General features: G+C 44.6%; 1 protein-coding gene across 6 annotated transcripts in view; it reads left to right on the top strand.

Annotated features, from left to right (window-relative positions):
- Positions 1-21,891, top strand: part of LOC106592742 (tudor domain-containing protein 3) — a 64,812-nt gene that overhangs the window by 10,076 nt on the left and 32,845 nt on the right. For all 6 annotated transcript variants that reach the window (XM_045699594.1, XM_045699595.1, XM_045699592.1 and 3 more), the window contains exons 5-10: positions 6,404-6,545; positions 7,828-7,899; positions 10,083-10,232; positions 10,473-10,703; positions 15,006-15,177; positions 15,594-15,743. In XM_045699594.1, the coding sequence (XP_045555550.1) occupies positions 6,404-6,545; positions 7,828-7,899; positions 10,083-10,232; positions 10,473-10,703; positions 15,006-15,177; positions 15,594-15,743 (917 nt within the window). The remainder of the gene's footprint in view (positions 1-6,403; positions 6,546-7,827; positions 7,900-10,082; positions 10,233-10,472; positions 10,704-15,005; positions 15,178-15,593; positions 15,744-21,891) is intronic.

A 21,891-nucleotide genomic window follows, 5' to 3' on the forward strand; every position in this document is an offset into this window, starting at 1 on the left:
CTGGTTCAAACACCTGTCCCAGATCGAGGAATTTACCACCCAGGAAAAGTACCGTACGGTGCCAGGAACGGAGAAAAACAAACAAATATATGTACAGTGCATTCAGAAAGTATTCAGACCTCTTCACTTTTCCCACATTTTGTTACGTTACAGCCTTATTCTAAAATGGATTAAAAAAAAAACATTTTCCCCTAATCAATCTTCACGCATTACCCCATAATGACTAAGCAAAAATTGGTTTTTAGACAACATTACTCCTAGATAGGGCCTTCCATCTGAATATCTGGTCATCAATTAATTACTCCTAGATGGGGCCTACCATCTGAATATCTGGTCATCAATTAATTACTCCTAGATAGGGCCTTCCATCTGAATATCTGGTTATCAATTAATTACTCCTAGATAAGGCCTTCCATCATGGAATATCTGGTCATCAATTAATTACTCCTAGATAGGGCCTTCCATCTGAATATCTGGTCATCAATTAATTACTCCTAGATAGGGCCTACCATCTGAATATCTGGTCATCAATTAATTACTCCTAGATAGGGCCTTCCATCTGAATATCTGGTCATCAATTAATTACTCCTAGATAGGGCCTACCATCATGGAATATCTGGTCATCAATTAATTACTCTTAGATGGGGCCTACCATCTGAATATCTGGTCATCAATGAATTACTCCTAGATAGGGCCTACCATCTGAATATCTGGTCATCAATGAATTACTCCTAGATAGGGCCTTCCATCATGGAATATCTGGTCACCAATTAATTACTCCTAGATAGGGCCTTCCATCATGGAATATCTGGTCATCAATTAATTACTCCTAGATAGGGCCTTCCATCTGAATATCTGGTCACCAATTTATTACTCCTAGATAGGGCCTACCATCATGGAATATCTGGTCATCAATTAATTACTCCTAGATAGGGCCTACCATCATGGAATATCTGGTCATCAATTAATTACTCCTAGATAGGGCCTTCCATCATGGAATATCTGGTCATCAATTAATTACTCCTAGATAGGGCCTTCCATCTGAATATCTGGTCATCAATTAATTACTCCTAGATAGGGCCTTCCATCATGGAATATCTGGTCATCAATTAATTACTCCTAGATAGGGCCTTCCATCTGAATATCTGGTCATCAATTAATTACTCCTAGATAGGGCCTTCCATCTGAATATCTGATCATCAACGAATTACTCCTAGATAGGGCCTACCATCATGGAATATCTGGTCATCAATTAATTACTCCTAGATAGGGCCTTCCATCTGAATATCTGGTCATCAATTAATTACTCCTAGATAGGGCCTACCATCTGAATATCTGGTCATCAATTAATTACTCCTAGATAGGGCCTTCCATCTGAATATCTGGTCATCAATTAATTACTCCTAGATAGGGCCTACCATCATGGAATATCTGGTCATCAATTAATTACTCCTAGATGGGGCCTACCATCTGAATATCTGGTCATCAATGAATTACTCCTAGATAGGGCCTTCCATCATGGAATATCTGGTCACCAATTAATTACTCCTAGATCGGGCCTTCCATCATGGAATATCTGGTCATCAATTAATTACTCCTAGATAGGGCCTTCCATCTGAATATCTGGTCACCAATTTATTACTCCTAGATAGGGTCTTCCATTATGGAATATCTGGTCATCAATTAATTACTCCTAGATAGGGTCTTCCATTATGGAATATCTGGTCATCAATTAATTACTCCTAGATAGGGCCTACCATCATGGAATATCTGGTCATCAATTAATTACTCCTAGATAGGGCCTACCATCAAGGAATATCTGGTCATCAATTAATTACTCCTAGATAGGGCCTTCCATCATGGAATATCTGGTCATCAATTAATTACTCCTAGATAGGGCCTTCCATCTGAATATCTGGTCACCAATTTATTACTCCTAGATAGGGTCTTCCATCATGGAATATCTGGTCATCAATTAATTACTCCTAGATAGGGCCTTCCATCATGGAATATCTGGTCACCAATGAATTACTCCTAGATAGGGCCTTCCATCTGAATATCTGATCATCAATGAATTACTCCTAGATAGGGCCTACCATCATGGAATATCTGGTCATCAATTAATTACTCCTAGATAGGGCCTTCCATCTGAATATCTGGTCATCAATTAATTACTCCTAGATAGGGCCTTCCATCATGGAATATCTAGTCATCAATTAATTACTCCTAGATAGGAATAATTGGCCTGGTAGTCCCGTGTGGCTCAGTTGGTAGAGCATGGAGCTTGCAACGTCAGGGTTGTGGGTTCGATTCCCACGGGAGACCAGTATGAAAAATGCTCAGATATCTCTGTTGATGATTCTGGCTATTCCCTACGTAGAGCATTTCTTTTGACCAGAGTTCTATGGGTCCTCCCTATGGGTCCTTGTCTAAAGTAGTGCCCTATAGAAGGAGTAGAAGGCCATTTGGGATGCAAGCCTCGATCTAACAGGCTGATGAAATAACACTTCTTCCTTTTTCAGAAGTACAAAGGAGGCTTCAGATCACGGAGGCTTTAGCATTAAGCCAGCCACTTGATTGGCGTTCACTTCTTCTGTAAAAAAACAAATAAACAATGGTTTCTTCCAACCGTGTTAATTGGTTGAGAGAAGGGACGTATCAGAGCAGGAGGAGGCCCTTCTCTGTGTTTCTTAGCTGCGTGGTTATTCAGGTGTATATGTGGTATGAAGGTATGAACACTGCATACAATATCACAGCGAATCCATCCTCTTTAACCCCCTATAACCCCCTATATAAAACTCCCCCATCACTGCATACAATATCACAGCGAATCCGTCCTCTTTAACCCCCTATATAAAACTCCCCCAATCAGAATCTGTCAGTTTATGCTGGAGATGTTTTTTTGTTGCTTTTTGGATGCGTCTCAATCCATCGTATCAGTCGATGATGTCGCACATCTGCGGGTGGCAGAGCTAGAGCGGTGTTTGTCAGACTATGAGAGACATCCCGAAAATCAGTCTGTCACGAAACACGTCTGTAGCGTCCGAATGGTTTGGCGTACAGATGAGACTCTCAGGAACACCATGGTGTTCTCCGTTTTTTGCTCTACGACCCCCACAAGCCACTCTGGACTTTTCTGAAGTCGGTTCCACCGATCTGCCAACTTCTGTCCAAACAGTTTGGGCTACACATTAATATGACCCCTCTGTGGAAAGGTGAGACTCTCACGAACACGTACGTGTGGGTTGTTTTGCTCTAGGACACCAACAAGCCTCACAAGACTCGTTTGAATGTCCCCGGGAAACGAGTTTAAAAAATGAATGGGAAGATATATGGAGATAGTTTAGTGCCAACAATAAGAGGTAAAATACATGTCCCAGATAATATAAAAAGTTTCCTGATCTTTCTTATATCTCTCAGATATAGGACAAACTTCCTTATGATTTTTTTGGGGGGTTTATCTGTTCCATGTAGTGAATCTGTTATTCAATGCCTTTCTATTGTCTAATAGCCGTAAGGCCAAATACAAGTTTTCATCAAAAACATATTTTTTTTATACTTCAAGGGGGTCTTAAAATTCTAAATCAAATAGCTAAATGATCCTTGGTATGACCTTTTAAAATAATTCCATGTAGCTTAGTAAAGAAATGCCCTTTTATGACCTTTATAAAACAATTCCAAATAGCTTAGTAGACCCCCGCCCCCACCTTGTTAGACAGGGCTTTTTTATATTTATTTTGTAAGGAAATGCCATTTTATGACCTTTCAGTTGATTTCCCCCAAAATATGTTAGTACTCTGAATGTGTACCTCATGTAAAAGTATAAAAATGACTGAAGAAAGTAACTGTCAGTCATTCGTATGGTCTTGGTGACACATTATGAATTACCATTTAGAAGTGGATACAGTTCAAATCACTTCCTGTTGACTATATAAACCTGTAGACTGATGCTGCTTCAGTCCTGTCTACAAATCACCTCCTGTTGACTATATAAACCTGTAGACTGATGCTGCTTCAGTCCTGTACACAAATCACCTCCTGTTGACTATATAAACCTGTAGACTGATGCTGCTTCAGTCCTGTACACAAATCACCTCCTGTTGACTATATAGACCTGTAGACTGATGCTGCTTCAGTCCTGTCTACAAATCACTTCCTGTTGACTATATAGACCTGTAGACTGATGCTGCTTCAGTCCTGTCTACAAATCACTTCCTGTTGACTATATAGACCTGTAGACTGATGCTGCTTCACTCCTGTCTACAAATCACCTCCTGTTGACTATATAGACCTGTAGACTGATGCTGCTTCACTCCTGTCTACAAATCACCTCCTGTTGACTATATAGACCTGTAGACTGATGCTGCTTCACTCCTGTCTACAAATCACCTCCTGTTGACTATATAGACCTGTAGACTGATGCTGCTTCACTCCTGTCTACAAATCACCTCCTGTTGACTATATAGACCTGTAGACTGATGCTGCTTCACTCCTGTCTACAAATCACCTCCTGTTGACTATATAGACCTGTAGACTGATGCTGCTTCACTCCTGTCTACAAATCACCTCCTGTTGACTATATAGACCTGTAGACTGATGCTGCTTCAGTCCTGTCTACCAATCAGCCAGTATCGTCGCTAGATCCTAATTTTCAACCAAAATACTCGTCTTACTTTTGGAATGGAAGCACAGACAGATGTTGGTGACTTTCTGAACTTCCCCTCCCTCCCTCCCTCCCCCGGTCTCCATCTCTCGCTTTCTTCTCCTCCCTCGCAATTTCCACTCGTCGGTGGCTGATCCGCTACCAATCCGTTTCCTTAATTACAACTCCATCCAAGCAGCGTCCGCGGCGACGGCTGCCGTGGCTACCAGCCAGCCCCTACAGGTGGAGTGGCCGGAGAGGAGCGCTGAGTCCCACATGCTTCCCTATTATCTATGGACTCTGGTCAACAAAAAAGCAGTGCACTACAAAGGGAATAGGGTCCCATTTGGGACGGAGAGGAGAGCTTGCCCAGAATCTATCCATGAGGAGAGAACAGTACAACCCTTTTATAATGACAACACTAACTAGTGTCTGTTCTGTTGATATCAGCTAGCTCTGATAGGGGAGGGAGGGAGGGAGGGAGGGAGGGAGGGAGGGAGGGGGAAACAGAAGGAGATGGATGAGAGGATGGATAGAAGGAAACAGAAAGAGGTTAGTTTGTAACGGCGTACAGCTCCGTTCCACGGTGTCGTTATGAAGCAGTACCCTGAGAGAGGACCCTGCTCCAGCCCCAGCTAGCTCCATGCTGTCCCAAATGGCTTCCTATTGCCTATGTAGTGCACTACTACTTGCCCTATTGGGGGGAGGGGGGGGGGTCTCGTGTCAAACATGATGTCCTATATAGGGGGAAAGGCTGCCGTTTGAGACCTACTGGGTCATTGGGCTGGAAGTGAAATCCCTAATTGCTGCATCAGCATCTGGACATCCCTCTAAGTCCCTGTGCTTTTTAATGAGAGGACTAGGGGCTGAATTCCAAATGGTACCTTATTCCCTATAGGGCCCTGGGCAAAAGTAGTGCACTACATAGGGAATAGGATCCCGTTTGGGACGCGGGCCGGGGGCTCAGAGCTGGGGGTGATCAGAACAGGGCTGTTAATTTAAAATGAGAATCGGCCTGGACCGGGGACGGGATTATTCCTAGGGTATGTCCCAATTTGGCCCCCTATTCTCTATATAGTGCACTACTTTTGACCACAGGCCATGCCCTATCCAGACCACTAAATGACACAACTGTGCTATTTTAGGACACAATCCCTAGTCTCGCTAGTCTCACCATCCTACTGCAACACAGCGTGTCATTTAGAAGAGTGGTCTGGATAGGGCATGGTCGGACAGGACAGAGGGGAGAGGTTTGTGGGTAACGTAAGCTAAGCTGTTCTTTTGGCATGGCTAGCCCTGTTGGACAGTAGCCACCACAGGCATAGCTGGCTGGATGAAGTGTTTTAGGAGGGAAAATGAATCGTGATGATTTGTGATTTTCTTTTCTAATTAAAGCTGGGCCAAAACTGCTTTCATATCAATACACTGTTTGTTCTGTCTGTTGTTTATGTCGTCGTTACAGAGATAGAAATCTATTGTTTATCAATCTCCCTGTTGTTGTTGTCCTGTCCAATATTAGGTTAACATATGATCTGTGCTTCCATTCCATTCCTGTAGCCAATCTGTATTAAATGTAACTGTAAACATGTTCCATGTTTATTATAATGTCCTTGTTTGTTTGTTTGTTTTGGCATTGGTTTAAGCTTCCTTAACCGCTGAATTGATTTGATCTACTTAGAGCTCTCCATATAATACAAAATGGGTTCTCTATGGAGCTGTCCTCTGGCCTCCCTAATTCACCCCCTGTATTGTGTTTTTTAGCCTGGACACCCCTCCAGGAACCAAGGTGAAGGTCCTTGGTACGGTCCAGGTGAAGAATGGCATTCTGCTTCTGGACGACTCCAAGATATCCGTCCTCGGAGGGGAGGTCGACCACATGATGGAGAAATGGGAACTGCAAAGGGTGAGGAGGAGTTTTACCCTTCGTTTTACAGCAGACTGTCTCTGTGGGTGTGTTCCAAACAGTACCTTATTCCCTACATAGGGCATGCACTTCAAAAGTAGTGCACTAGACTCTTTATACTATACAGGGAATAGAGAGCCTGCGCCTCAAATTATAGTGTTTATTACGCTGTTACTGGACAGCTGTTCATTCTATCTGGTTCAAAGGACCATGAAAAAGGCTGTCCTGAAGGCTGTCCTGAAGGGCGTACTAAAGGGTGTTCTAAAGGGCGTACTAAAGGGCGCTCTAAAGGGCGCACTAAAGGGCGTTTTTAGATTTTTACATCAGCAAATAACCTTCAATTCATTACATTTTATCTGTTATCAAAATTAAAAGAGACCAATAAACACATTTATTCAATTACATTTAAAAAATATATATATTATCTTTCTCAAAAACGTTTGTATATTGTCCCATACAATAATCTGTACTCTTAAATATTTTGTTACTAAAATAGAAGGTTAAAAAAAAATCGAATCTAATTGTATTGGTCACATACACGTGTTAAGCAGATGTTATTGCGGGTGTAGAGAAATGCTTGTGTTTCTAGCTCCGACAGTGCAGTAATATCTAACAAATTACACAACATATACCCAATACACACAAATATAATTTCACAACATATACCCAATACACACAAATCTAATTTCACAACATATACCCAATACACACAAATCTAATTTCACAACATATACCCAATACACACAAATCTAATTTCACAACATATACCCAATACACACAAATCTAATTTCACAACATATACACACAAATCTAATTTCACAACGTATACCCAATACACACAAATCTAATTTCACAACGTATACCCAATACTAATTTCACAAAAAATACACACAAATCTAATTTCACAACGTATACCCAATACACACAAATCTAATTTCACAACGTATACCCAATACACACAAATCTAATTTCACAACGTATACCCAATACACACAAATCTAATTTCACAACGTATACCCAATACACACAAATCTAATTTCACAACATATACACACAAATCTAATTTCACAACATATACCCAATACACACACATCTAATTTCACAACGTATACCCAATACACACAAATCTAATTTCACAACATATACCCAATACACACAAATCTAATTTCACAATGTATACCCAATACACACATCTAAATAAAGGAATGGAATTAAGAATGTATAGATATATGTACTAAAGGGCGTTCTAAATTCCCCTCCTCTTCTCACCTTTGACCTCCAGAGCTTGGCCAAACACAGCAGGAGTAACATCGGAAGGGAAGGTGGAGCCCCTCCCTTTGTGCCTTTCGGACAGGTATGACCTGCCAATATTTAACTAGTTCCACACACAGCCAATCAGACTGAATCTCTCTCCATTGACTAACCAATCAGACTGATTCTCTCTCTGTTGACTAACCAATCAGACTGATTCTCTCTTTGATGACTAACCAATCAGACTGATTCTCTCTCTGTTGACTAACCAATCAGACTGATTCTCTCTCTGTTGACTAACCAATCAGACTGATTCTCTCTGTTGATTAACCAATCAGACTGATTCTCTCTCTGTTGACTAACCAATCAGACTGATTCTCTCTGTTGATTAACCAATCAGACTGATTCTCTCTCTGTTGACTAACCAATCAGACTGATTCTCTCTCTGTTGATTAACCAATCAGACTGATTCTCTCTCTGTTGACTAACCAATCAGACTGATTCTCTCTGTTGATTAACCAATCAGACTGATTCTCTCTCTGTTGACTAACCAATCAGACTGATTCTCTCTCTGTTGACTAACCAATCAGACTGATTCTCTCTTTGTTGACTAACCAATTAGACTGATTCTCTCTTTGATGACTAACTAATCAGACTGATTCTCTCTCCGTTGACTAACCAATCAGACTGATTCTCTCTCTGTTGACTAACCAATCAGACTGATTCTCTCTCTGTTGACTAACCAATCAGACTGATTCTCTCTCCGTTGACTAACCAATCAGACTGATTCTCTCTCTGTTGACTAACCAATCAAACTGATTCTCTCTCTGTTGACTAACCAATCAGACTGATTCTTTCTCTGTTGACTAACCAATCAGACTGATTCTCTCTCTGTTGATTAACCAATCAGACTGATTCTCTCTTTGATGACTAACCAATCAGACTGATTCTCTCTTTGATGACTAACCAATCAGACTGATTCTCTCTCTGTTGACTAACCAATCAGACTGATTCTCTCTCTGTTGACAAACCAATCAGACTAATTCTCTCTTTGATGACTAACCAATCAGACTGATTCTCTCTTTGATGACTAACCAATCAGACTGATTCTCTCTCCGTTGACTAACCAATCAGACTGATTCTCTCTCTGTTGATTAACCAATCAGACTGATTCTCTCTTTGATGACTAACCAATCAGACTGATTCTCTCTTTGATGACTAACCAATCAGACTGATTCTCTCTCTGTTGACTAACCAATCAGACTGATTCTCTCTCTGTTGACAAACCAATCAGACTAATTCTCTCTTTGATGACTAACCAATCAGACTGATTCTCTCTTTGATGACTAACCAATCAGACTGATTCTCTCTCCGTTGACTAACCAATCAGACTGATTCTCTCTCTGTTGACTAACCAATCAGACTGATTCTCTCTCTGTTGACTAACCAATCAGACTGATTCTCTCTCCGTTGACTAACCAATCAGACTGATTCTCTCTCTGTTGACTAACCAATCAGACTGATTCTTTCTCTGTTGACTAACCAATCAGACTGATTCTCTCTCTGTTGATTAACCAATCAGACTGATTCTCTCTTTGATGACTAACCAATCAGACTGATTCTCTCTTTGATGACTAACCAATCAGACTGATTCTCTCTCTGTTGACTAACCAATCAGACTGATTCTCTCTCTGTTGACTAACCAATCAGACTGATTCTCTCTCCGTTGACTAACCAATCAGACTGATTCTCTCTCTGTTGACTAACCAATCAGACTGATTCTCTCTTTGTTGACTAACCAATCAGACTGATTCTCTCTCTGTCGACTAACCAATCAGACTGATTCTCTCTTTGATGACTAACCAATCAGACTGATTCTCTCTTTGATGACTAACCAATCAGACTGATTCTCTCTCCGTTGACTAACCAATCAGACTGATTCTCTCTCTGTTGACTAACCAATCAGACTGATTCTCTCTCTGTTGACTAAGCAATCAAACTGATTCTCTCTCCGTTGACTAACCAATCAGACTGATTCTCTCTCCGTTGACTAACCAATCAGACTGATTCTCTCTCTGTTGACTAACCAATCAGACTGATTCTCTCTCTGTTGACTAACCAATCAGACTGATTCTCTCTCCGTTGACTAACCAATCAGACTGATTCTCTCTCTGTTGACTAACCAATCAGACTGATTCTCTCTCTGTTGACTAACCAATCAGGCTGATTCTCTCTCCGTTGACTAACCAATCAGACTGATGAAATTCTCTTCTCTGTGCTCCTCAGAAGTGTGTGAGGAATGAAGAGGTGGACTCTAGAGAGCTGGACACCAGGAAAACCCTGGTCAGCACCAGTGTGGTGAAAACAGCTGACGAGAACGAAGAGTTTGAGAAGCAGAGGCTAGCGGCCATCGCTGAGGTTGCCAAGAACAAAGAGGTGTGTGTGTGTGTGTGGTTTTATCCCTGTTGTCGTAGCTATAGTAACTGGATCACCCGTGTCTGTTAGACTCCGTGTCCCACTGTGTGAGTTGGTACTGTTTCTACTGGCTTGTTGTAAATTAAGGGCCAGTTTCCCAGACACAGATTAGGTCTACATTCTCCATTCAAACAGTTGTTTAGTCCAGGAAGAGACTTTGTCTGTCTGTCGGGGAAACCAATCTCTTGACCTCTTCTGAAGGGAACTCGGACGTTTGGCGGCGGAGGCAATGCTGGGGGAAACCTGGTTAATACAGGCAGCCGGGACAGCTACCGACGAGGAGATCGAGGAGACAGGGACTCGTACCGGCAGAGACGAGAGGAGAGGATGGAGAGGTTGGAGGAGTCCAGCCGACCAGAAGGAAACTACAGAGAGCTCGGGAGTTACCGGGAACAACCAAACTACCGGGAACTAGGAAATTACCGCGAGCTGGTGAGGGCTTTGACCTTTTCACCCAGTGTTTCCCTTAGCTCTGTATAGGCGGGTGGGTCTCTTACCCTCTGTCTAACCCCCCCCTTTCAGTTGTAATTGAAGATGTTTGAGGTCTTTGTGGTCAGGAGAATAATTCTGGGAAAATATGCCTTGGCTTTCTGGTTTTGGGCTTGACCTGTCTAGGCTTCACATCAACAACAACTCAGTTTAATTCATTCATTCGTTTGTTTCATCTAGATTCCTGGCTTGCAGTAAAAATGTCTCTGATTTGGTTTTTATTGGGCGTTTTGGTGTCCTTTGTGGTGTGATTGTGAAATAATGTTGGGGACCCTCATTGGTTTTAGACGGTGTGGGACTGGGCAGGCCTCAACAACAACCACACTAGTATTCCATTCAGTTGTGTAATATAGACCCCTCCCTTCCCCCATTAGGCTGTCTCCCAAAGGGCACCATATTCCCTATATAGTGCACTACTTTAGACCATATTCCCTATATAGTGCACTACTTTAGACCCTATTTCCTATATAGTGCACTACTTTAGACCCTATTCCCTATATAGTGCACTACTTTAGACCCTATTCCCTATATAGTGCACTACTTTAGACCCTATTCCCTATATAGTGCACTACTTTAGACCCTATTCCCTATATAGTGCACTACTTTAGACCCTATTCCCTATATAGTGCACTACTTTAGACCATATTCCATATATAGTGCACTACTTTAGACCCTATTCCCTATATAGTGCACTACTTTAGACCCTATTTCCTATATAGTGCACTACTTTAGACCCTATTCCCTATATAGTGCACTAATTTAGAGCCTGTTCCCTATATAGTGCACTACTTTAGACCCTGTTCCCTATATAGTGCACTACTTTAGACCATATTTCCTATGTAGTGCACTACTTTAGACCCGAGCCCTATTGTACCCTGTTCCCTATATAGTGCACTACTTTACACTCTGTTCCCTATATAGTGCACTACTTTAGACCCTATTCCCTATATAGTGCACTACTTTAGACCCTGTTCTCAATATAGTGCACTACTTTAGACGCTATTCCCTATATAGTGCACTACTTTAGACCCTGTTCTCTATATAGTGTACTACTTTAGACCATATTCCCTATATAGTGCACTACTTTAGACCCTATTCCCTATATAGTGCACTACTTTAGACCCTATTCTCTATATAGTGCACTACTTTAGACCAGAGCCCTATTGCACCCTATTCCCTATATAGTGCACTACTTTAGACCCTATTCCCTATATAGTGCATTACTTTAGACCCTATTCTCTATATAGTGCACTACTTTAGACCAGAGCCCTATTGCACCCTATTCCCTATATAGTGCACTACTTTAGACCCTATTCCCTATATAGTGCACTACTTTAGACCCTATTCCCTCTATGGTGCACTAGTTTTGCGTGTAGGGAATAGAATGCCATCTGGGACATGGGCTATGTTTCCACCTCAGTGTGTCTTGACGGGAGGGGGGAGGAGAGAGTGGAGGAGAGAGGAGGGGAAGGGTGGGGAGAGGAGGAGAGGGGGGAGGGGAGAGGAGGGGAAGGGTGGGGGAGAGGAGGAGAGGTGGAGGGGAGAGGAGGGGAAGGGGTGGGGAGAGGAGGGGAAGGGTGGGGAGAGGAGGGGAAGGGTGGGGAGAGGAGGAGAGGTGGAGGGGAGAGGTGGGGAAGGGTGGGGAGAGGAGGTGGAGGGGAGAGGGGAGGATAACAGATTAAGGAGATAATCTGAGGAGTCTCAATAGAATAGAAAGGTTGTTAATCTGGATCAGACTACAGCAGAAGTGATGATCAACTGTGGATGGAGTTTTATTAATGAAGACCAGAGAGAGAGAAGTTCAAATGGGGGGGGGTTAATGAAGACCAGAGAGAGAGAGGGAAGTTCAAATGGGGTGGGGGTTAGGGTAATGAAGACCAGAGAGAGAGAGAGAGGGAAGTTCCAATGGGGGGGGGGGTTAATGAAGACCAGAGAGAGAGAGGGAAGTTCAAATGGGGGGGTTAGGGTAATGAAGTACAGAGAGAGAGAGAGAGAGGGAAGTTCAAATGGGGGGGTAATGAAGACCAAGAGAGAGAGAGAGGGAAGTTCAAATGGGGGGGGTTAATGAAGACCAGAGAGAGATCGGGAAGTTCAAATGGGGGGGGTTAATGAAGACCAGAGAGAGAGAGGGAAGTTCAAATGGGGGGGGTTAGGGTAATGAAGACCAGAGAGAGGGAGGTTCAAATGGGGGGGGGTTAGGTTAATGAAGACCAGAGAGAGAGAGGGAAGACCAAATGGGGGGGTAATGTAGACCAGAGAGAGAGAGGGAAGACCAAATGGGGGGGGGGTAATGTAGACCAGAGAGAGAGAGAGGGAAGACCAAATTGGGGGGGGGGGTTAGGTCAATGAAGACCAGAGAGAGAGGGAAGACCAAATGGGTGGGGTAATGTAGACCAGAGAGAGAGAGGGAAGACCAAATGGGGGGGGGGGGGTTAGGTTAATGAAGACCAGAGCACATCGTTACAACACTGTATATAGACATACACATTTGAAATGTCTTTATTATTTTGGAATTTAGGAGAGGTGACGCACTTCTCTCAATTTAATTTAAGGGGCTTTATTGTCATGGGAGACATATGTTAACGTTGCCAAAGCAAGTGAAATAATCAATAAAAATGAACAGTAAACATTACACTCACAGAAGTTCCAAATTAATAAATACACTTCAAATGTCATATTATGTCTATATACAGTGTTGTAACGATGTGCTCTGGTCTTCATTAACCTAACCCCCCCCCCCATTTGAACTTCCCTCTCTCTCTCTGGTCATCATTAACCCCCCCATTTGAACTTCCCTCTCTCTCTCTCTGGTCTTCATTACCCCCCCATTTGAACTTCCCTCTCTCTCTCTGGTCTACATTACCCCCCCCCCATTTGGTCTTCCCCCTCTCTCTCTGGTCTACATTACCCCCCCCATTTGGTCTTCCCTCGCTCTCTCTGGTCTTCATTAACCTAACCCCCCATTTGAACTTCCCCCCTCTCTCTGGTCTTCATTAACCTAACCCCCCATTTGAACTTCCCCTCTCTCTCTGGTCTTCATTAACCTAACCCCCCATTTGAACTTCCCTCTCTCTCTCTGGGCTTCATTAACCTAACCCCCCATTTGAACTTCCCTCTCTCTCTCTGGTCTTCATTAACCTAACCCCCCCATTCGAACTTCCCTCTCTCTCTCTGGTCTTCATTAACCTAACCCCCCATTTGAACTTCCCCCTCTCTCTCTGGTCTTCATTAACCTAACCCCCCCATTTGAACTTCCCTCTCTCTCTCTGGTTTTCATTAACCTAACCCCCCCATTTGAACTTCCCTCTCTCTCTCTGGTCTTCATTAACCTAACCCCCCATTTGAACTTCCCTCTCTCTCTCTGGTCTTCATTAACCTAACCCCCCATTCGAACTTCCCTCTCTCTCTCTGGTCTTCATTAACCCCTCCACTCCCTCCCCCATTTGAACTTCTCCTCTTTATCTCTCCTTTTTCCCTCCTCCCTTCACCCCTGCATAATTGATCTCTGCTACTATACTCCCTCATCCCATCCCTCCATCTCTCCATCCTCCCTCCCTCCCCTCCGTCATCCCTCCATCACCCCTCCCTCCCATCCCTCCATCCCCCCTCCTTCCCATCCCTCCATCCCCCCTCCTTCCCATCCCTCCACCCCACCTCCCTCCCTCCATCACCCCTCCCTCCCCTCCCTCCATCCCCCTCCCTCCCATCCCTCCATCCCCCTCCCTCCCATCCCTCCATCCCCCTCCCTCCCTCCCATCCCTCCATCCCCCTCACTCGCATCCCTCGATCTCCCCTCCCTCCCATCCCTCCATCCCCCCTCCCTCCCTCCCTCCATCCCCCTCCCTCCCTTCCATCCCCCCTCCTTCCCTTCCATCCCCCCTCCCTCCCTCCCTCCCATCCCTCCATCCCCCTCCCTCGCATCCCTCGATCTCTCCTCCCTCCCATCCCTCCCTCCCATCCCTCCATCCCCCCTCCCTCCATCCCCCCTCCCTCCCATCCCCCATCCCTCCATCCCCCTCCCTCCCCTCCCTCCATCCCCCTCCCTCCCATCCCTCCATCCCCCTCCCTCCCATCCCTCCATCCCCCCTCCCTCCATCCCCCTCCCTCCATCCCCCTCCCTCCCATCCCTCCATCCCCCTCCCTCCATCCCCCTCCCTCCCATCCCTCCATCCCCCCTCCCTCCATCCCCCTCCCTCCCATCCCTCCATCCCCCTCCCTCCCCTCCCTCCATCCCCCTCCCTCTAGGTGGATGAGCGGGCCCTAAGGGACATTATGGAGATGGGGTTTGATAAGGAGGATGCTCGTCAGGCCCTGATGGACAACAACAACAACATGGAGGTGGCTCTCAACAGTCTACTGACGGGGACCTTCAAACCCCCCCACCCCCCGAGGAACCGAGCAGACCCCCCACCCAGAGGTAAGCCCTGTTCCCATCCCTCCCCCACCCAGAGGTAAGCCCTGTTCCCATCCCTCCCCCACCCAGAGGTAAGCCCTGTTCCCATCCCTCCCCCACCCAGAGGTAAGCCCTGTTCCCATCCCTCCCCCACCCAGAGGTAAGCCCTGTTCCCATCCCTCCCCCACCCAGAGGTAAGCCCTGTTCCCATCCCTCCCCCACCCAGAGGTAAGCCCTGTTCCCATCCCTCCCCCACCCAGAGGTAAGCCCTGTTCCCATCCCTCCCCCACCCAGAGGTAAGCCCTGTTCCCATCCCTCCCCCACCCAGAGGTAAGCCCCTCCCTGAAGAGATGCTTAAACACATGACCTACGACTACGTAATAACTATAGCATCCCATTGATAATGTGACTTTCCTGCTGCGTCTGTTTCCTCCATGCAGCAGACAGAGGAAGGGGTCGTGGCCGGGGTCGGGGGAGGTTCAGTAGGTTTGGGGGTGAGGATGAGGAGGAGGGAGCAGGAGGAAGACCATCAGGACCCAGCACTCTGTTTGACTTCCTGGAATCCAAGATGGGGAGCTTCTCCATACAAGGTACAGTTAGGGGTCCTGTCCTTCCTTTACCAATAGTCTTCTACATACAAGGTACAGTTAGGGGTCCTTCCTTTACCAATAGTCTTCTACATACAAGGTACAGTTAGGGGTCCTGGATTCCTTTACCAATAGTCTTCTATATACAAGGTACATTTAGGGGTCCTGTCCTTCCTTTACCAATAGTCTTCTCCCTACAAGGTACAGTTAGGGGTCCTGTCCTTCCTTTACCAATAGTCTTCTCCCTACAAGGTACAGTTAGGGGTCCTTCCTTTACCAATAGTCTTCTCCCTACAAGGTACAGTTAGGGGTCCTGTCCTTCCTTTACCAATAGTCTTCTACATACAAGGTACAGTTAGGGGTCCTGTCCTTCCTTGACCAATAGTCTTCTCCCTACAAGGTACAGTTAGGGGTCCTGTCCTTCCTTTACCAATAGTCTTCTACATACAAGGTACAGTTAGGGGTCCTTCCTTTACCAATAGTCTTCTACATACAAGGTACAGTTAGGGGTCCTTCCTTTACCAATAGTCTTCTCCCTACAAGGTACAGTTAGGGGTCCTGTCCTTCCTTTACCAATAGTCTTCTCCCTACAAGGTACAGTTAGGGGTCCTGTCCTTCCTTTACCAATAGTCTTCTACATACAAGGTACAGTTAGGGGTCCTTCCTTTACCAATAGTCTTCTTCATACAAGGTACAGTTAGGGGTCCTTCCTTTACCAATAGTCTTCTCCCTACAAGGTACAGTTAGGGGTCCTGTCCTTCCTTTACCAATAGTCTTCTACATACAAGGTACAGTTAGGGGTCCTTCCTTTACCAATAGTCTTCTACATACAAGGTACAGTTAGGGGTCCTTCCTTTACCAATAGTCTTCTCCCTACAAGGTACAGTTAGGGGTCCTTCCTTTACCAATAGTCTTCTACATACAAGGTACAGTTAGGGGTCCTGTCCTTCCTTTACCAATAGTCTTCTACATACAAGGTACAGTTAGGGGTCCTTCCTTTACCAATAGTCTTCTACATACAAGGTACAGTTAGGGGTCCTGTCTTTCCTTTACCAATAGTCTTCTCCCTACAAGGTACAGTTAGGGGTACTTCCTTTACCAATAGTCTTCTCCCTACAAGGTACAGTTAGGGGTCCTGTCCTTCCTTTACCAATAGTCTTCTCCCTACAAGGTACAGTTAGGGGTCCTGTCCTTCCTTTACCAATAGTCTTCTACATACAAGGTACAGTTAGGGGTCCTTCCTTTACCAATAGTCTTCTACATACAAGGTACAGTTAGGGGTCCTGTCCTTCCTTTACCAATAGTCTTCTACATACAAGGTACAGTTAGGGGTCCTGTCCTTCCTTTACCAATAGTCTTCTCCCTACAAGGTACAGTTAGGGGTCCTTCCTTTACCAATAGTCTTCTCCCTACAAGGTACAGTTAGGGGTCCTGTCCTTCCTTTACCAATAGTCTTCTCCCTACAAGGTACAGTTAGGGGTCCTGTCCTTCCTTTACCAATAGTCTTCTACATACAAGGTACAGTTAGGGGTCCTTCCTTTACCAATAGTCTTCTACATACAAGGTACAGTTAGGGGTCCTGTCCTTCCTTTACCAATAGTCTTCTATATACAAGGTACATTTAGGGGTCCTGTCCTTCCTTTACCAATAGTCTTCTCCCTACAAGGTACAGTTAGGGGTCCTGTCCTTCCTTTACCAATAGTCTTCTCCCTACAAGGTACAGTTAGGGGTCCTGTCCTTCCTTTACCAATAGTCTTCTCCCTACAAGGTACAGTTAGGGGTCCTGTCCTTCCTTTACCAATAGTCTTCTCCCTACAAGGTACAGTTAGGGGTCCTTCCTTTACCAATAGTCTTCTCCCTACAAGGTACAGTTAGGGGTCCTGTCCTTCCTTTACCAATAGTCTTCTACATACAAGGTACAGTTAGGGGTCCTGTCCTTCCTTTACCAATATTCTTCTCCCTACAAGGTACAGTTAGGGGTCCTTCCTTTACCAATAGTCTTCTACATACAAGGTACAGTTAGGGGTCCTTCCTTTACCAATAGTCTTCTCCCTACAAGGTACAGTTAGGGGTCCTGTCCTTCCTTTACCAATAGTCTTCTCCCTACAAGGTACAGTTAGGGGTCCTGTCCTTCCTTTACCAATAGTCTTCTCCCTACAAGGTACAGTTAGGGGTCATGTCCTTCCTTTACCAATATTCTTCTACATACAAGGTACAGTTAGGGGTCCTGTCCTTCCTTTACCAATAGTCTTCTCCCTACAAGGTACAGTTAGGGGTCCTGTCCTTCCTTTACCAATAGTCTTCTACATACAAGGTACAGTTAGGGGTCCTTCCTTTACCAATAGTCTTCTACATACAAGGTACAGTTAGGGGTCCTTCCTTTACCAATAGTCTTCTACATACAAGGTACAGTTAGGGGTCCTGTCCTTCCTTTACCAATAGTCTTCTACATACAAGGTACAGTTAGGGGTCCTTCCTTTACCAATAGTCTTCTACATACAAGGTACAGTTAGGGGTCCTGTCCTTCCTTTACCAATAGTCTTCTCCCAACAAGGTACAGTTAGGGGTCCTGTCCTTCCTTTACCAATAGTCTTCTACATACAAGGTACAGTTAGGGGTCCTTCCTTTACCAATAGTCTTCTCCCTACAAGGTACAGTTAGGGGTCCTGTCCTTCCTTTACCAATAGTCTTCTCCCTACAAGGTACAGTTAGGGGTCCTGTCCTTCCTTTACCAATAGTCTTCTACATACAAGGTACAGTTAGGGGTCCTGTCCTTCCTTTACCAATAGTCTTCTACATACAAGGTACAGTTAGGGCGTCCTTCCTTTACCAATAGTCTTCTACATACAAGGTACAGTTAGGGGTCCTTCCTTTACCAATAGTCTTCTCCCTACAAGGTACAGTTAGGGGTCCTGTCCTTCCTTTACCAATAGTCTTCTACATACAAGGTACAGTTAGGGGTCCTTCCTTTACCAATAGTCTTCTCCCTACAAGGTACAGTTAGGGGTCCTTCATTTTCCACTAGTCTTCTCCCTACAAGGTACAGTTAGGGGTCCTGTCCTTCCTTTACCAATAGTCTTCTCCCTACAAGGTACAGTTAGGGGTCCTGTCCTTCCTTTACCAATAGTCTTCTACATACAAGGTACAGTTAGGGGTCCTTCCTTTACCAATAGTCTTCTCCCTATAAGGTACAGTTAGGGGTACTTCCTTTACCAATAGTCTTCTACATACAAGGTACAGTTAGGGGTCCTGTCCTTCCTTTACCAATAGTCTTCTACATACAAGGTACAGTTAGGGGTCCTTCCTTTACCAATAGTCTTCTACATACAAGGTACAGTTAGGGGTCCTTCCTTTACCAATAGTCTTCTCCCTACAAGGTACAGTTAGGGGTCCTGTCCTTCCTTTACCAATAGTCTTCTACATACAAGGTACAGTTAGGGGTCCTTCCTTTACCAATAGTCTTCTACATACAAGGTACAGTTAGGGGTCCTTCCTTTACCAATAGTCTTCTCCCTACAAGGTACAGTTAGGGGTCCTTCCTTTACCAATAGTCTTCTACATACAAGGTACAGTTAGGGGTCCTGTCCTTCCTTTACCAATAGTCTTCTACATACAAGGTACAGTTAGGGGTCCTTCCTTTACCAATAGTCTTCTACATACAAGGTACAGTTAGGGGTCCTGTCCTTCCTTTACCAATAGTCTTCTCCCTATAAGGTACAGTTAGGGGTCCTTCCTTTACCAATAGTCTTCTCCCTACAAGGTACAGTTAGGGGTCCGGTCCTTCCTTTACCAATAGTCTTCTCCCTACAAGGTACAGTTAGGGGTCCTGTCCTTCCTTTACCAATAGTCTTCTACATACAAGGTACAGTTAGGGGTCCTTCCTTTACCAATAGTCTTCTACATACAAGGTACAGTTAGGGGTCCTGTCCTTCCTTTACCAATAGTCTTCTACATACAAGGTACAGTTAGGGGTCCTGTCCTTCCTTTACCAATAGTCTTCTCCCTACAAGGTACAGTTAGGGGTCCTTCCTTTACCAATAGTCTTCTCCCTACAAGGTACAGTTAGGGGTCCTGTCCTTCCTTTACCAATAGTCTTCTCCCTACAAGGTACAGTTAGGGGTCCTGTCCTTCCTTTACCAATAGTCTTCTACATACAAGGTACAGTTAGGGGTCCTTCCTTTACCAATAGTCTTCTACATACAAGGTACAGTTAGGGGTCCTGTCCTTCCTTTACCAATAGTCTTCTATATACAAGGTACATTTAGGGGTCCTGTCCTTCCTTTACCAATAGTCTTCTCCCTACAAGGTACAGTTAGGGGTCCTGTCCTTCCTTTACCAATAGTCTTCTCCCTACAAGGTACAGTTAGGGGTCCTGTCCTTCCTTTACCAATAGTCTTCTCCCTACAAGGTACAGTTAGGGGTCCTGTCCTTCCTTTACCAATAGTCTTCTCCCTACAAGGTACAGTTAGGGGTCCTGTCCTTCCTTTACCAATAGTCTTCTCCCTACAAGGTACAGTTAGGGGTCCTGTCCTTCCTTTACCAATAGTCTTCTCCCTACAAGGTACAGTTAGGGGTCCTGTCCTTCCTTTACCAATAGTCTTCTCCCTACAAGGTACAGTTAGGGGTCCTTCCTTTACCAATAGTCTTCTCCCTACAAGGTACAGTTAGGGGTCCTGTCCTTCCTTTACCAATAGTCTTCTACATACAAGGTACAGTTAGGGGTCCTGTTTCCTTTACCAATATTCTTCTCCCTACAAGGTACAGTTAGGGGTCCTTCCTTTACCAATAGTCTTCTACATACAAGGTACAGTTAGGGGTCCTTCCTTTACCAATAGTCTTCTCCCTACAAGGTACAGTTAGGGGTCCTGTCCTTCCTTTACCAATAGTCTTCTCCCTACAAGGTACAGTTAGGGGTCCTGTCCTTCCTTTACCAATAGTCTTCTCCCTACAAGGTACAGTTAGGGGTCATGTCCTTCCTTTACCAATAGTCTTCTACATACAAGGTACAGTTAGGGGTCCTGTCCTTCCTTTACCAATAGTCTTCTCCCTACAAGGTACAGTTAGGGGTCCTGTCCTTCCTTTACCAATAGTCTTCTACATACAAGGTACAGTTAGGGGTCCTTCCTTTACCAATAGTCTTCTACATACAAGGTACAGTTAGGGGTCCTTCCTTTACCAATAGTCTTCTACATACAAGGTACAGTTAGGGGTCCTGTCCTTCCTTTACCAATAGTCTTCTACATACAAGGTACAGTTAGGGGTCCTTCCTTTACCAATAGTCTTCTACATACAAGGTACAGTTAGGGGTCCTGTCCTTCCTTTACCAATAGTCTTCTCCCAACAAGGTACAGTTAGGGGTCCTGTCCTTCCTTTACCAATAGTCTTCTACATACAAGGTACAGTTAGGAGTCCTTCCTTTACCAATAGTCTTCTCCCTACAAGGTACAGTTAGGGGTCCTGTCCTTCCTTTACCAATAGTCTTCTCCCTACAAGGTACAGTTAGGGGTCCTGTCCTTCCTTTACCAATAGTCTTCTACATACAAGGTACAGTTAGGGGTCCTGTCCTTCCTTTACCAATAGTCTTCTACATACAAGGTACAGTTAGGGGTCCTTCCTTTACCAATAGTCTTCTACATACAAGGTACAGTTAGGGGTCCTTCCTTTACCAATAGTCTTCTCCCTACAAGGTACAGTTAGGGGTCCTGTCCTTCCTTTACCAATAGTCTTCTACATACAAGGTACAGTTAGGGGTCCTTCCTTTACCAATAGTCTTCTCCCTACAAGGTACAGTTAGGGGTCCTTCATTTTCCACTAGTCTTCTCCCTACAAGGTACAGTTAGGGGTCCTGTCCTTCCTTTACCAATAGTCTTCTCCCTACAAGGTACAGTTAGGGGTCCTGTCCTTCCTTTACCAATAGTCTTCTACATACAAGGTACAGTTAGGGGTCCTTCCTTTACCAATAGTCTTCTCCCTACAAGGTACAGTTAGGGGTCCTTCCTTTACCAATAGTCTTCTACATACAAGGTACAGTTAGGGGTCCTGTCCTTCCTTTACCAATAGTCTTCTACATACAAGGTACAGTTAGGGGTCCTTCCTTTACCAATAGTCTTCTACATACAAGGTACAGTTAGGGGTCCTTCCTTTACCAATA

Source organism: Salmo salar, chromosome ssa17, assembly GCF_905237065.1.
Source record: "Salmo salar chromosome ssa17, Ssal_v3.1, whole genome shotgun sequence".
NCBI classification, from domain to species: domain Eukaryota; kingdom Metazoa; phylum Chordata; class Actinopteri; order Salmoniformes; family Salmonidae; genus Salmo; species Salmo salar.